Source organism: Protopterus annectens, chromosome 8.part1 (genome assembly GCF_019279795.1).
Source record: "Protopterus annectens isolate FY-2018-M chromosome 8.part1, PAN1.0, whole genome shotgun sequence".
Lineage (NCBI taxonomy): Eukaryota > Metazoa > Chordata > Ceratodontiformes > Protopteridae > Protopterus > Protopterus annectens.
In genome coordinates this window covers 265,728,591-265,745,989 of record NC_056742.1, presented here as the reverse complement: position 1 = coordinate 265,745,989, position 17,399 = coordinate 265,728,591, and the positions used below count along the sequence as shown (strand labels likewise).

The following is a 17,399-nucleotide window of genomic DNA, read 5'->3' as shown; positions in this document are numbered from 1 at the left end:
CATAGGGGCCATTTTAAGCTTAGCTATGCTTTCCCAAATGTATCTGACATGATTTGTTATCCCAGGGTAATTTTATGGGTCGCATATAGGCTTGGGCAATGGGTGGTCAAGTATTTAAAGGCTGCTTCTGTCCATAAGATACATAGTTGCCAGAGTGGAGGTAAATTTCTGATTCTCCATCCACTGTTCCAAGTTATACTTGAATTTGGCTTGGGGCAAATTCTGTTTCACATTAATGGGAAGCCACTCCCAGAGGATGGGTAGTCTCTGAGACAGATATCTGTCCCTCCAACATGTGCTATTTATGCTGCTGACAAAGTTTAAGTCCCTAGATAGAGTATTTCTGATGGTATTTATTTTGTGAATATTGAACACATCCATCAGAGTGGGATGAGATGATGCTTTGTAGGCCAGGCATAGATCACCCCGCAGTAGTCTGTAGGAGACCAAGTACAGGAACAGGGCTTTAAGGCAGTTCATGTAGCAAGTGCTATTTATGCCCTGTATTCTTTTTGTAAGGAACCTTTATGGATGCTCCAGTGGTTGCAAATGCCTGATCAGATACATACTGAAGGGGTGTTGTACACAATCATTGGTCAGATGAGGGCCAAGTACAGTGAAACAATAACAGCCTGTAAATCATACCCTTGCTTATAAGTTGCGTCACGAAGAATGATTTTCTTACTGCCTTAGACAAGCAATGGTCAAAGACCAGGATACTTTTGACATGCATTCCCAAAACCCTGTCCACTGGGTCTACTTTTAGGTGTGCATTATTAATATAGTAATTCCTAGGGGTGGCTGTCTTTTTCCAGTGGATACTATTATGCAGTTATTTGCATTGAGTTTTAGACCATGGCTCTGTCATCAGTATTTTGTCTGTGTCAGGCCTTCTTAAAGAGTATCTATGTCTTTGGGAGATTTGATGACTGCGCCTAGTTTGCAATCATCTGAAAATGTGGTCAGCCAGAGGCCCTTGACATTAGCCTTGACTTCAGAGATCTAGATGCCAAAATGTAGAGTCCTCAGCACTGACCTCTTAGGGACTATGTTATAGGATAAGTTAGGATATGATATGTGATAGGCATCTTGGTGGAGGTAACCTTCCCTATCCAAACTTCTTGGGTCCTATCTGTGAGCCAGTTAGTTATCCATCAGGTGACAAATGGGTTTATACCTAATTTGATGAGTTCATCTACAATGCTCAAGTAAGATATTGTGTCAAGGTAGGCAGTGTGCACCATTTTGCCCTCATACATGGCTTTAGTGACCTTCTTGAAGAGGTCCACCAGGTAGAGTGGGCATGACCTGCCCTTGACGAAACCAAACTGTGTTGGATCCAATGTCTGTAAGTTTCTTATGTGAATGTTTATCATTTTCATGATGATTCTTTCCATGGCTTTGCATATGAGACTATTTAGACTTGTAGTCACCTGGGACCCCCCCCCCCCGAAGTTTTGCACAAGGATAACAGTTACAGTTCTCTATTTGCTTGGCATAAAGCCTATCTGAAAGCTACAAATGAACAGAAATTCTAGTGGGCCAGGTGGGTCATGTTTCATACTATTTAGGAGGCATTCTGGGATGTTACTGGATCCCCTCTATGCTGTGTTTCTATCCTAAGATAGTGCATTGAGACCTGCTGCATAACGACAGTTGGAGGAGTTATTTTGTAGGTATTTTCTGAGGGGTGATGGAGGAAAGAAGGGTAAAATTGACCTGATTTTGTCAGCCAGTAGATCTGCTATATCTTCTGACTAATGTTGGTGGCTCCATTTATAATTAGCTGTTTGTGTGCTACTTGTGAGTAGTGGGAATAGCTGAAAAAAAGCCTTGTGATTGTCCTTGGCCCAGAAGGCCTCTGAGTTGTTTATTTAGACTGATGAGGGAGTTTTTATCTTTCTAGGTATTGCACTTCCTAATTTTTGCCATAAATTTCTTCCTTTTGTTATGCAGCCTACTGCTGCGGAATTACACCAGGGTGGCTTTTTTTTGAGTTTGTCCTGTGCTTATTATTAGTAGTTACAGCTGTCTCTATAGAGAAATGATCGTAATTGTACAGGGTTTCTGTGAGTAATTCTGCACAGTCAGCGGTATTCTCAGGGTTTTGAGTGCTTGGAATTTTGCTACTTAATAGTAGGAAGTTCGCCTTAGAATACATTTTAAAAGTTCCATTGTTAGCCTGGGTCCTAGGTTTTATTTTTATTTCAAAGGTGACAGTTTTATGGTCTGACCTTACTAGAGAGGACACTACATGGGGGTGAAGGGGTGCAAAATTCACCCAGTTTTGAAAGGACCAGATCCAGGATGTTAGTGGCCCTAGTGGATGTATGGACTAGCCGGTCCAGGATGTTTATGTTGACAAAGTCCTGGAATCTCTTGGCCTGCATGTTTGGGGTCTTGTACGATTCCCAGTTTATAGGAGGGTAGTTAAAGTCACCCATGAATATGATATTGGGTTGAATGGGGAGTGTCTCTAGAATGTTTAAGTGTGTGTTATGGGTTTCCTGCATCAGAGAGAGAGTTGCAAGAACATGGTAAGGAACTTTTCTTATGCTAATTTGGGCTTGGAGAGGCACAAGCAAGCCATATTGTTTGACCAGGTATATTTGTTTTTGATGTAAATCAAGACACCTTCACCTTTTGTCTCTTCCTGTGTAGTAATGATCTAAATGTTTGGAAAGCATTATGGCCCTGTACTGGTGTGGTGCATAGTCCCATTTTACATTCTCCAGGGTGAGGAGAGCTTTCAGGGAGTAGACTTTCTTGTTTAGACTTCTGGTATTGAACAGTACCACCTTTACATGTTCTCAGATTTGTTTTGCTATGGTTGGCACTGCCTAAAAAGGCACCATGGGGGGGCAATGTTTCAGTCAATATTCAAAAGTCTAGATGGGGCAGGTGCAGACCATCCCTGGCAAAGCAGAATGGTCTCCTGACCTTATCCTCCCATGTTGCCAAATATTGTACCCCCTTTGAGTGGTACCAAAACTTAGCCAATTATTACTCACTGTATCATTCCTTTATGCCAGCTGCTGCCTGACTTGGAGAAGATATGGAAGAATGAATGTGGCGGGGAGGGATAGCTGCATGGGTTAATTACAGAACTTAGGTGAATGGAGTGAACTATCGATTTTCTGTTGAGAGCTTTGAATGTCTGTACATCTATAGAGTTGTCATTCCTATATATACCCTAGATGCATATCCTTTGTACTGTTAGTGTATATGCTTGAAACGGATGTCTTGTGGCTAGTACACCTATAACATTGTTAAAAGGAAATAAATGAATGACTGAATAACTACATCAGTGTTTACTTTTTAGTAGTGTAATGAAATTCATTTTTTTATTATTTTAACTGGTCTGTTTTAATTTGATACTCCACTAGATTATACAGTCACCATGCTTTGACATACTAACCTTGAAGACGTTATGTAACTGAAATGCAACAGGCCCTTCTGCAGAAATATACTTCAGTTATCAGTTTCATGTAACAAAAGTCACACCCCCTGAAGAAGGATTAACCATGAAGCAACAAAGTATTTAAGTTCTTAAATAATCATTGTGTTGTAAGTTCACTTCAAACAGAGGTTCCCAAAGTGTGGGTCACAAGCTGATTTTGGGTGTATCGCATCTGGTCAAAAGGCTACAACAAGAAAAGGGTCTTCTCCTTTAAAAAGGAACATGCGTGCATCATACACATGCACGTCAATGCGAATGTAAACCTATTCTGCACTAGTGCACAGAGTTTATGCTAGCCATTCCATTTATAGAGAAGGTAAGTGCATGTGCGCATAATTTAAACTAGTGGTTTTGTTTGCTTCTGTATGGAAGAGAAAATGTGTGTATATGTGCATGTAATTTAAACTAGCCATTCTGTTCGTATGAGAGATAGTGTGTGTATGCTGTATGAGACAGAAGGTGTGCCTGTGTGTGTGTGTGTGTGTGTGTGTGTGTGTGTGTGTGTGACAGAGAAGGCAGAGAGAAGGTAGGTGTGTGTGTGTGTGTGTGTGTGTGTGTGTGTGTGTGTGTGTGTGTGTGTGTGTGTGTGTTTCAACATACCTCTGAACTATCCAGATTTAGCCTCATTGTTTTGGTCTGTTTCTCATAAAATTTGTGGTTTTGTGGCAAATCACAGAGGACTGGTCACTAAATAATGACATATATATGAGTTTCAGACTTCATATCCTTCACAAAATGCATGCTGACACAAATCTTGTTATTCTAGCAACTTTCTAAGTTAAAAAGAGCAATATTTAAAACCTAACTCTATTTTTGGGGCCATTGTATCCACATTATTTTAGGCTTTTTCCAGATATCTTGCTCTAAGATGATGAGAAGTATGCATCACAATCGTCCAGATTTTTGCCTCATATTTTTGGCATATTCCTCATAAATGTTATGGTTTTCTGGCAAATCACTGAGGACTGAAATAACTAAATGATGTCATAGATTTGAGTTTCAGACTTCATTTCCTTCAGAACATGCATGCTAAGACAAATGCTGTTATTCTAACAACTGTCTAACTCTATAAGAGCAATATTTATAATCTTTCTCTATTTTGGGGCCTTTGTCCTCCCCATTAATTTAGGCTTTACCCAGATTTCTTGTGCTAAGAGGCTGAGAGGTACAGAGGCATGGTATGTAATGCCCTAGTTGCCGATTATTTGGTGCATTTTAAGGGGGTAGGGATTCTGCATTCCTGAGTGTGTCCTCCTTTGTATAAGATGTCTACTAACTATGAACATGTTGATGATTTCTCAGCCATTAACTACTGTAATATTACTAGCTCACTTATTTTTCTTTAATGTAACTTAGACAATTAGTTCTTCAAGGGCAGTAGGCACTGAATTTGTAGATGAAACACTGACATGTAAAGTTGTTTGCCAGTAGCAGACTCTTCATTAGTTACAAATCTCTTTAATGTGCATTGTAAAGATTGTACTTATTGACTGATAATGGTGGACTGTAATGATAGAGATCTGACTGGCCTTTTATGGTTAAAATATTCTGAAATGTGCAGTTTTATAATTATTGGGTCATACATTTTGTTTAATTGCTTACAGGAAAAATGTTCAAAACTAAAAATTTAAAACTTACTCTAACAAGTAATGCTGTATTATACAAGGAATGTAATTTAAGAACATATACATATATGCATGGCCCTAAAAATGTGTGCAAGGAGCCTATGGTTTGAAAATAGCCCAAAATTAAACTTAATTCTCCATTAGCCAGATGCATTTTATTTGAATGTGGGTTTTAATGCTGTTTCAATTAATGTGAGTGTCAAAGGCAAAGAAGTTTACTGCGCATGCTAAGTCTGTTTTTAATGTGAGACTGAATTGTTTGTTTAGCAAATGGCTATCAGTGTTTGTGCATTTTATTTCAATATCTGTAATCATTGTAAAAGTAAATAAGAAAACAGTATGCACACTCATAGGTTTGAACAGTGTTCATGGTAACTGGGGAGAAATAGCCAAGTAATGGAACACTGGTATGGCTAGGTTGGGGGCCACTGCAGGATGGGCTGCTCTGGGGGGCTCCAATCTATTACCCTGCCTAGGGCCTCATTTCACTATGATCTGGCTCTGCTAATAATTAAAGTGTGAAACTAGTTTACACAGCCCCTTTAAACCCTGAAAAAACACTCTGTGGTAGCGGTGTCTTCACCTTTACAGAGGACCATGCATGCTTCACATGTACCCATGCCGACGCAAGTAGTGGGTCACAAAAAAATACTGTTTTTGAAAGTAGGTCTTGGCCTATAAAAGTTTTGGAACCACTGACGTAAAGGATTTTCTCCATTTCTAAATGTGTGGGTGATGTCACATACTTTTCACTGATATTCAGTATACTCATTTTGAAATAGCTATAAATTTCTATGCAGATGACTTCATTCTTTTTATATATATTTATATATATATATTATTAATGAGATTACAATTTAGTTTTTTTTAAGTGAGTGTGGAATATGTTCTATAACAAAATCCTTCTCATCTACCCAACTACTAAAATTTCTCAGTTATTAAGCAAAAGACACAAAACATGCACAAAATGCAAAACAGTTATCCTTACTAATAAATATTTATATAATATAAGCAAATTTAATACATCTGAAATTAATATCTTAAATTTCATTCATGGAACTCAAAGTCCTTAACTTCTAACTGTATAAATTATATATATATTTTAAGGAACATACCTAAATATCTTCCACTATCTACAGTGTACAATAGCACTTTTACATTTTATTTTATTGTTCTAATTTCTTTGGTAACCAATTGAAATGCTGAATCCCATAATATGGAGACCAAATGGCTGAAAATTTGGACTTACATAAGCTAAGTCCAATATTGCCATATCTCTGAATATTACATTTTCTGAGAGATATGCTGATCTTTGGGTTGGTATTAATAAGTCTGGTAATCCCCTCATTGGGGGGTGCAGGAGGCCTTGCCTCCTGCAAAAAAAAAAAAAATGTTTAAAGGAGAAGAGCAACATTCAATATAACATTTTCTCCTGCATTTTCTATCTCTCTCTTTCAGCTTGTTGGGACTTGGCATTGCAAGTCCAGACATTTCAATAGGAAACTATTTTCTGTATCTTAAGTATAACAAAAGATATAATATCTGTCAGTGAAAGAGAATCAGATTTCTTCCTATCCCTAGTTAACATAAGAATACATTTAAAATCATTTGCCAGAAATAAACTTCCTTTCGTATTATCAGTTCTTTGCAACTTTTGTCCCTTAATCAATAATACAACATAAGTTAAATTATTTTCTGATTATATATCAACGCGCACATACACACACACACACACACACACACACACACACACACACACACACACACACACACACACACACACAGACAATACAACTGTAAAATGCTTACTTTTATCCTTACTTAAAAAATCATAATTACTTAAAACCAGACTACTTACTAGTCAAGCTATATGATGCAAAATATCTATTTAATTGAAACAAGAATGATATTTAACATTCTTTTTCCCTTATATTGCATTATTAGTTTCACTTCTAAGAACCAAAAGTAGAAAATATAATCTCAAAGTAAGCTCTGTGGTTGCTGACTTCTTATGTCGAATCCCTCTTGACTATGCAGTCAGGATACACTATTGACAGAGCAGGTTTGAATTCTGGAAGGTGAACTCTAATGCCTCTGCTAGGTGTCACTCATATGGTAAATCAGAGCCTAAACCCTCCATCCCCCCCAGGATGGGTGAGACAATATCCACTCACTCCTGTCCACTCTGGTCAGCTCCTACAGGCTCCTGAGCCGCATTAAACTCTGGTCACCTGTGCTGTAGCCAGGGTCTTATCCTTTTGTGCCATGGAGCTGACTATCTTCTTGTGTGCTAACAGCACTCGACAACCAGATGCTAAGGTGAAAAAATGTATATTATCCCTCTCCATATTTTCTGGTAGTCCAAATATTTTTGTTTTGTTATCTAGATAGTTTAGAAAAAGTATTTTGTTTTTATTAAAAATTCAGTATTTTGTTTTTATTAAAAATTCACTTTCTCTCTTCCTCTGTTAACCTTACACCTATATCAGTTAAAGAAGTCTCCATGTTTTTAGTCCGAACATCTGGTTGTTGTATCAAAATTGTCAGCATCTCTTTCTGTTGAGAAGAGATTTCTTAAATGGTGTCTATTGTATTAAAAGAACTGTGAAATATTGTGCTTCACTTCCTTCAGGGAAGACAGAAATAGCTGAATATCCTTTTTAACAGCTCAATCAGTCTACAATTTTGTAACTGCACATTTTCCTTCAAAGATATTAGCCACCAGCAGTTTTGGAAAGTTAATATGAAGAATATGGTCAGTATTGCAATACAAATCTATTAAAAAAACAAACAAACAAAAAAAAACATATCAGAAGTGCTTGAGTAATAAAGTTCCGAACAACTAAGCAGAAATCCAAGCCAAATGTGAAATTCTCCCCCATTATAAGACTGATCTCTTGTAGAACACTTGAGAAAAGTTCACACAGAAGTCATCTTGTATGCTATAACTTCACATTACATTCACTCCCAAAACTACAGAACCTTCAGAGCATCCTGGGAAGTGGATTCCTAAACAAGTACAAACGATTTGGGGAACATTCACTGAAGGAACACCTGTTCCACCAATAGAGGACTTTTCCCTACTCACAGGTCCACACACACACACACACACACACACACACACGTGCATGCATGTAGTTAAGATAGTCCTCTTTACCTTATTATATATATTGAGGAATGCATAATCACTGTTTATTGTCTTGCAGCAACATTACCCATAGAAATTCCTTATAATGCAGTCACTTACAGCCATGGATGGAGTAGCACTAGGTAAAACACCTGTTGTACAGTCATTTACAGCCAAGGATGGAGTAGCACTAGGTGAAACACCTGTTGTACAGTCATTTACAGCCAAGGATGGAGTAGCACTAGGTGAAACACCTGCTGCTTAACGATGCTAACAATGACATGCCTGACGAAATCTTAAAATGTTGCAGAAATGCAATTACCTCCTGGATAAGAAATCTTGTAAGGCCAGCTACTGCTGCTGATATTAGAAGGTACATTTTACAGCCTGAGCCTGTTGACTGGTGATGGTAGAACAAACTTTGAGGGTGATGAACATTCAAATGCTCATATACAAACTGAAAATCCTCATCAGATTTGGTACTAAAGACATTTCAGTGACAGAAAAAATATGGGGATGGGGTGGCAGGGGTGGCTGTGTTAGAGTTAAATCTTTTAATTTTTTTGTGTTACCTGCCTCCGATACCGATTTTCACTTCTGTCACCATTTGACTCGCAGTGTTGTGGAGGGTGAGAGTTATTGCAGTGCCTACCCACAGAAAGAGCATACTCTGCTACCTCATGCGCATCACATGCACTGAGGCATCTTTCTCAGCCCTCACCCCCCTTTGTTCTTGAAACTAAAAATCATACCCATCGCTGTAGCATCACCCTCTGGTTCACACTACAGGGTGTTCTGCAATTGGGAAAACCCACAAGGAAAGCGTTCGAACATCAGACACTTGATTGTCCTCACCTCAGTCAGATATCCACTGGTTAAATAACTAGTCAGTTAGGTCATCAGTACTACAGCTGAATACCCTGGGATCATGTCAGCTAGGTAGGGCCAGCATGCCAGAGTTAATTGTAGATATGCAGATTAAAAGCTGTATTCCTAGAAAGGAGAAAATACAACTTAAACTTTTACAAGTTTAATAAGGTTGACAGTGATGAACACTCTCTTTACCAAGGCTTTGCTGTACAGCTCAAAATGTTAACATAGTAATCTGCTAATGAGATTCAGTCTACAGTCTGAGGTTTGTTGCCTTCAGTTTCTACTTGTTTACTTTGTCACTCTCATGAAGTCACATAACTAGACCATACTCCTAGGTCACCACCGAAGAGGAAGTAATTGTGCCTAGTGTGTTTACTTGACTAATGAGTTAATTAAATAAAAAATAAATGCAAAAATATATGTAGTGTCAGTATGGGCAATGCTGAGGGATCCATTATGTATTGAATTTGATTAAAGGTAAACATTCTGAAAGTTATGATACCTTAATGGAAGCACTTTCAAATATTAATAGATAAGTATACCTCCTATGGCACTCAAGACATGCATAAAATAAGAGGAAGGTTATGGTTTTGCTATTAATATACTCCTCTTTCCATTTTTTCTCTCGTGGGTACATTTAGTCAAACAAAAAGTAAAAAGATGACTTACTGATAAGGTTCATTTCTTCTGGAGTGTGAAGCTCCTGTGAAGGCAGTCCCTTGGCTGCTTTCAAATCCCACTGTGTAAACAGGAATGTGACCAGGGCTTTTAGAAGGAACCTTCATCTGTATACAAAGATATAAAGTAGTTGGGTCCACATGTACATCTGTATGTATTTTTTAATAACAGTTGTGCAGTTCATTACATGTAAAAGAAAGTTCCAGTAAATTAGAATAACTTTGAACAGAACACATAGGATAAATATGCACAGTTATAATTCTAGAAGATCCACTCAGTTCATATCAGACAGTTTTTAACAGTTTTATTGAAAACCTGAAAAAACAACTATTTAACTAAAAGAAACCATCAGTGACATTATTAAAATAAAAAAAATACAACAAATAAACCGTACAGGTGACTGAATGTGAAAATACCTTATTAGTTTCAAAGTGTTCATGCTTAGCAAATATAGTCATTAATTAATACCTACAATAAATCCAAAAATAAACAGGAAACCTGGTACTGATGTAAATACTAATCCAAAACAAAGAACACCAGCTGACTAACAAACTCAGAACTTTAATAACAAAACAAAAAAAACTTGGGGATAAAAACAGTTACAGTTTAACACTTTTCTCTTATGTAAAAAATATCATCAGAACCATAAAACAGGAAGTAAAAACAAGTTTTAAAGGAAATTCATGAACCCCCCAAAAAAAAAAACACCCAATTAGGTGACAGGGACCATGAATTTCCAAGTTGAAGTTCCGAGTTTGTTAGGCTACTGGTGTTTTGTTCTTTTGATTTTAATGCCTACAATAAAGATAAAAATTAGGTAACATAATCCCTTAAGCAGGGTCTATATTACATGAATGAGCGATCAAAATTTTGCATACAAGATACTCGACATACTTTGATCGACCGTTCATGTAATCGGATCCTCCAAATGTTGAAATTTGGAGTTCCGAAATGTTTTGGTTGGCCTTCTTGGTGAGTGTAGCGTGTGACGTATACACGCTACACTGTCAGGAATGGCTTCGTAAGAGGCTGCTTTATTTTATATACCAACTCCAAGATCGTTGTACATTGGGGAAAGGGCAATTTACCGGTAATTGCTTGCACGATTACCAGGAAATTGCCCTTTCCCCAATGTACAGAGATCTCAGAGTTGGTATATTTAGTTGGGGGTGTGGGGGCACAGCCTCCCTCATCGGGGGGTGTGGGGGTCAAAGCCCCCCACTTTGTTTTAAAAGTATGTGAGTTTGTGTAGGTGTTTGAGTGTTTGAGTGATGTAAGTGTGTAGGGGCTTGTATGAATTGGTTGCATGTGTGTGTGTTGTGTGTTTGGAGTGGGACAAACAAAATCTTTCGATTTTGTTTTTTTTCAGTCTTTCTGGGTTTCGATGACATGATCGAGCGATCAAAGTATGTCGAGCATATTGTACTCGACATTTTGATCGCTTGTTCATGTAATATAGACCCCCTTAAGCAGACATGTCATGTAGAAAAGCTAACAGAATAGCTTTCTAAGTGAAATATGTGGAAAAAATAGAAACCAAAATAGACAAGGCATATTTATTGATATGACCATAAATCAGATATATATATATATAGTGACCAAAATTGCAGGTTCATAAGTGATCTAAAAGGATCACTTTCTAAGACTTTTTTCTCTATTAGATAAATTATTTACTTTTTGCGTACATGATGTATTTGTCAGACCTACCCATTCCTGCACTGTTGATGGATCTGAGTTATTCAACCTCATATTCCTCCATATTTTTATATGTTAACCCCAGTATCCCCAACAAAGTGGATTCAGAAGGAGAAAAGTCTTTTGTGAAGGCTTCTATTGGAATGAGAGACTGCATAAAGATAACTCTGTGTTAGTTAATAAACTGCTTATCACCCCTAATGCTTGATTCTTAAAATATTATAAGGTTGTACATTCCAAAAAAATGTACTTCCAATTACATCTCAAGAAAAAAAAGATCTACCCAATATGACATAATAAGCATTCTGGGGTATTAAAAAAGGTCTAACCTATATGAAATCTTAAGTGAACATTCTGGGGTATATAAAAAAAAAACTTTAAAACACTGCCAAGTAAAAAGAATGCATGAGAAATAGTGGCATATCTAGTAATGAAAATAATCTTTTCCAGAATATGTTTTTCTATTCTTATGTATGTGTAGTTCCTTCTCCTAGACCTTAGAAAGCTTGTACATCCCATAATTTCACCACCATTGTATCATTTTAGAATTTGTCATTAAACATTTCACATTAGTTGACTGCAGTGTATTGTATCTGTATCCTTTTTACTCTACCATTACCTTTTCTTGCTGGAAAATGTGTTATTGGAAGGCACTCTGAAGCAAAATTTGTATCACTGTGGTATAAATATGACCCAAATATCATTTCCACAAGTGCAATTATTAATAACCTTTATTTCCAGGGTCATAAATGAAAGGGAACTTTGTCCAAGAGGTTGAATTGTGGAAATCACTGCCACTGCACACAAGGTCTCTAAACTCCTTGGTTACTTTCAAGAAAGAATTAGACTGTTGGGTAAGTGAACTTGTCTTTGAGACTAGATTGTTTAGTGTCAAATGTTATGGCCTTTAGTTGCTATAACTACAACACTAAACATTGAACACTGAAAATGAATTCATGGCAGAATACTGTTGTAAGTTCATGGACCAAAAGGTTTTGGGTAATATTACCCCATACACTCTTGCCACAGCTGCAGATAGCCCAAGTGCAAAATTACATTTTGGCTTTCATGAAGGAATGAGTTTCAAAGAGGTATTACTTTTGGGATAGTTCTGTTTTTCAGTTGATAGAATACCCTATCATTTCTGAATTAAAAAGCTCCTCAGTTGTTGGCCATGAAGCCAGCCCTCCTTATTTAAATTAGATTTAGATAATGTGATATCTAGATTCATAGGGCCAAGCAGTTTGACAAAATTTAAGCTCTCTTAATTCCTTTTTTCCTTGCTTTAAAGATGAAATCTTCAATACATCAACAGGCTGATTTTCTAGATGTAATTAAAAAATCATGAATTTACATATCTGGATTCACTAAGAGAATAAAATGAATATTTGATACAGTTTGATATGATGTAATGTTCAAGGTTTACAGAATCTTACATTTCTTATCATTGCTTAACGTCAAATTAATATATTTCTAAACTTCATTGTAGGAAGAATTTAAAAAGTACAGAACTACTTTAATACAGGATGCCAGAATAAGTCTTATTATCTGGAAATCATATTCTAACCTTCCCCCATTTTCTTATATAATTTTGCATTGTGATTCTAAGTTTAGTTGGGTACAATAAAAAGAAAGTACCTGTTTTATTAATTTTGATTTACATATTATTTAGAAAGTGGAATGATATAGTTTGCTTATACAGTAGCTTTGATAATAAAATTAATCTTAAATAATTCATCTTCAAAAGAGGGCTTGGTTTTACTAAATTTAATTTTTTTTAAGTTTTATACTTAGAATTTGCTAATTATGAAGACCCAAGTCAAATTTGATAATAATGCCCACTTATTTTATATGACTACATGCTCAATTGAAACTGAATTATTATTTTTTATATATAGACTGAGCTGATATAAAAAGGTATTGGCTTTATTATTACATTGTAAAATGGAAACTTCACTAAATTGTACCAATGCATTATTTATACATTGGATATAACTGTGTATATTGGAAACTAGAGAAGTAAATCATCTGCAAATAGTTTAATTATCAGCCCATCCCTGAATTGCAAAGGCATGAATCTTTCAGATTATTCTAGTACTAGACAAATAATACAGGGGCAGAGGACAACTCTGTTTCATTCCTGTAGTAATTATTACATATCTGATTACATTTCTGAATAAGTATGACTCAGTTTTAAAATACGATCAAGAATTATAATTTAATTATTTCAAAATATTTATATACATTAGAGAAAGATTATATTTTCTAGTATTATACTTTTCAAGTATTTTTATTCAGTTAAAAGAATCAAATAAGCTTTCAATATCTAAACTACTTTACTTATTACATATGTAAGAAATGGACTGCTACAGTTAAAAGACTAAGTACTTCAATTCGGCACTTTAGCTGTGACTACAAATACAGTATCAGCATTATATTATTAGTGCAGTACAACTGCATGGTACTGCATTACAAAATCTTCTGCATCTGCTGCACTACCTGGTCAGCTGCCATCCTCACCTTAACTAATGTATTCTCTTAATCTGCTTGTAACCAGGAAAATTGCTCCTACCACTCCACCCTTGGCATGCAACTGCACCAACTAAATATTGTACTACATAAACAATATTTAAAAGAAAACCAATGATAAATTCACTTTCACAGATGATCATAATAGGATGAGAAAATATTTATTTTCATTAAGGATACAGTCTTTACTGCGGTGGTGGTGCTGCGGTAGCGTTGTTGCCTCACAGTAAGACGCTGTTTGGTTTGATTCTCAGCTAGAGCGTCTTTTGTGTGGAGACATGCGTGAATGGGCGTACCTTCGTTGAAGGTTGTGCATCAGAGCTGGCAACTCGGTATGTAAAAATCTACTGCCAATCATTAGCGGACCGGAGTTCCACTGTGGCGACCCCTAACCGAGAAAAGCCGAAAGACACAAACAAACAATTAAGGATACAGTCTTTGAAGTTATTGTGTTTTTTCATATATATGAGACTATTCTACTGGAGAAAGTTTTTCATTATTAATGACTTTAATTTATAAAGCATTGTGATCTGAGATAGGACATGTATAAGTTTCAAATGAGTCCAATTTATCACATGAAATAGAGAAATAAACTATATTCTTGTTAGAGCTCCAAAGAGTGTATCTTTGAGGTTTAGAGCTTGTACACAGTTACTCAAATATTTTGCTGAAGCTAATATAGATTATTTACACGTAGAAGGGTCTTTTTCATGAAAAATACAATTTATGTCTCTTACAAGAATGAGTAGACACCTCATATTGTATAAATGATATTTAGTTTTCTGGTTGTGGCCCAGACCAACAACCCAATATATTTTTCTAGAGTAAATATTCTGTTTTAAATGTTTTTTAGATTCTTACAAAAGCATGCCTTTATTATCATGATAGGTGCATAACAGTTTTGGCACAATAGTTAATTTTCCAGAAAAGTGCAACTCCTCACATTTGTGTTACAAGTCAAAAGGAAATAATATATTCATGACTATCAGGTTTGTCTTTTTTTAGTAAATATGGTTTCTGCAAAGTGAATGGATAGTGAACTTTCTGGTATTTAAATAATATTACTCCATTTTTATCATTTATTGAAACCACTGATATTCAAAAATAAGAATACCAAAGGGGTCATTAGACCCCCAAAAGAAATAGCAGATTAACCTAGGTCTATAAAACATTATAAAGATTAAACTGTATATAGATTATCAAGTGATTAATAATTAAGATTGAAAAGAAATGCAAATGAAGCTATAATAATTGAACCTATAATGCAACATAAAATACATTATTGTATTTTTATTTTATTTATGCTTTGTTGAATAGGTTAGTCCCACTAGGCTAGTGGCCTTTTTTTCAGAGGAAACATGAGATGATAGTTATACCGCTAGGGGAAATTTGGCCAGAGCATCAGGAAACTTCCCCCTTCTCTCTGATAGATGCTGTGGGATCTTTTATATCGACCTGAGCTACCATCATCTCAAGCAGCTGGGGCTGTGGTTTAAAGCCTTTCCAAAAGAAGGTGGTTAAGGAATGAATGGTTAAAATATAGATATGCAGATATGGAGGTAAACAAAAGAAGAAAAAAAAACTCATACTGAACCAAGAAACACACCAGTCCCACCTCCAGATAGGAAGTCCAATAAGCAAGTCGAGGAAATTAAAAATAAGTAGGATTTATTTGTAAAAAATAACACTTCATTTTTACGCACTTAAAATCTCACTACAGTGTGCTTTTCACCCCAAACATACGGGATTCAGAACTGCATTACAAAACGTCACTGTAGAATTACCCAAGTTTTTAAATACTAAAAACAGAATTACATCATAATTAATTGATTAATTGCTGAAAATCAATTAAATTACAATACCAAATCACTTGGACATAATTAAAACATGCTGCAATGTATTGCAATATATTAACAAGAAAAGTACTAAAAAATCACTCATAAGAAAGCTACTATATAAAATCGAACTTGTACACATATAGGAAAGCTTAAAAAATAAAGTTTCTCAGCATTTGTTTTAAAACAGGAACTAAGGAACCAAAATCACTTGGGAAGTGGTTGGCATTTAGTTTTATTTGCCAATAGAGTTCCCTGAGCTATAATATATCCTGCCATGCCCCACCCCTAATGTTAGGGATGATTTTTTCCAAGAAAGCAAAAGAAAATTGTTGGAAAGTTTTACAGTCCAGGAAGTGCCTATATAATGCATTGTTATCATTAAGTGCAAGAATATCATAGCAATGTTCATAAATTCTCTTTTTTTTAGCATGCTTTATGTTTTTCCAACATAAAACGCCAGGCATGCTATGCAGATTGCAAGATACACTGTCCTTTGGTATTGCAATTACCTCCAGCAGGTCAAACAAAACTGTCCAAAGAATTACTAAACCTTACCAAATCAGACTCCAGAATATATCTGCATTGATTACAAGCCCCACATTTCACAGTGCCCTTTCTGTGACCTAAGAACATAATTTACACTGTTTGATCTTTCTAAAATAGTTTTTCTTGGTTAAATGTAACCTGGTCAGAAATCATACTGGCTAATCAAATAAATTGCCCAATGACAAAGCTTTTCTTTTGTGAAAATGGGTGATGGTTGTTAAAAGTGTAGGCAACTATTAGAAAACATAGGCTTACAAAAAATATTGGAGGAAAAACTTTACTTCCTTTCAAAATTGTACTGGCTAAATAATTGACTCCTTTGTCATCAATTTGAAAGGTGTACTTCAAAAAAGGCATAGTTTAGTTAATATAATGTACAAAACTAATAGCCAGATCAGCATGTCCTATACATAAGATGAATATGTTATCCAGGAACCTTAGATAAAATGTTATCTGTTGGTAAAACCCAGAACCAAATACAAATTTAAATTCCCAGAACAACATACCCACGTTGACAAACACGGGGGCACAAGTGGCCCCCATCACTACCCCTTTGTTTTCCTTGAAAATTTCACCTTCAATTAATATAAAATTGTTACTGAAAACATTATCCATGTACTCAATAATTAATTTTACATCCAAAGAAGACAAAAACTCAAAATTTAATAAAGCATCATGACATAAATCCAAACCAAGGTCTTGCAGAATACAGGGAACTAATTCAGTGACATCAGTCATCAGGAACAACAGATTCTTGTCCCATAGGTTGGATGTTGTTCTACCCAGAAAGTCCCAAGAATCTTTGAGCAAATGCGTATTTAGTTCCTGCACGTGTTTTAACAACCTATAAATAAAAACCAGAAAAGGGTATGTTTTTGAACCTTTTGCTGAAACTATCAGCCTGAAAGGGTGATTTTGTATGTTCTTGTGCACTTTCAGAATACTGAAAATGGTTGGCATGGTAGGATTAGGATTTCTCAAAAAGTTATAAATGGCTACATCAATAAGATTTTTGTAAAAGAATATCT

At 35.8% G+C, this 17,399-nt stretch overlaps 1 protein-coding gene across 2 annotated transcripts in view; it reads right to left on the bottom strand.

Annotated features, from left to right (window-relative positions):
* The window catches only part of SPIRE2 (spire type actin nucleation factor 2), a 1,014,080-nt gene that overhangs the window by 4,588 nt on the left and 992,093 nt on the right, over positions 1-17,399 (bottom strand). For both annotated transcript variants that reach the window (XM_044081853.1, XM_044081854.1), the window contains one exon: positions 9,755-9,870. In XM_044081853.1, coding sequence (XP_043937788.1) covers positions 9,755-9,870 — 116 coding nt within the window. The remainder of the gene's footprint in view (positions 1-9,754; positions 9,871-17,399) is intronic.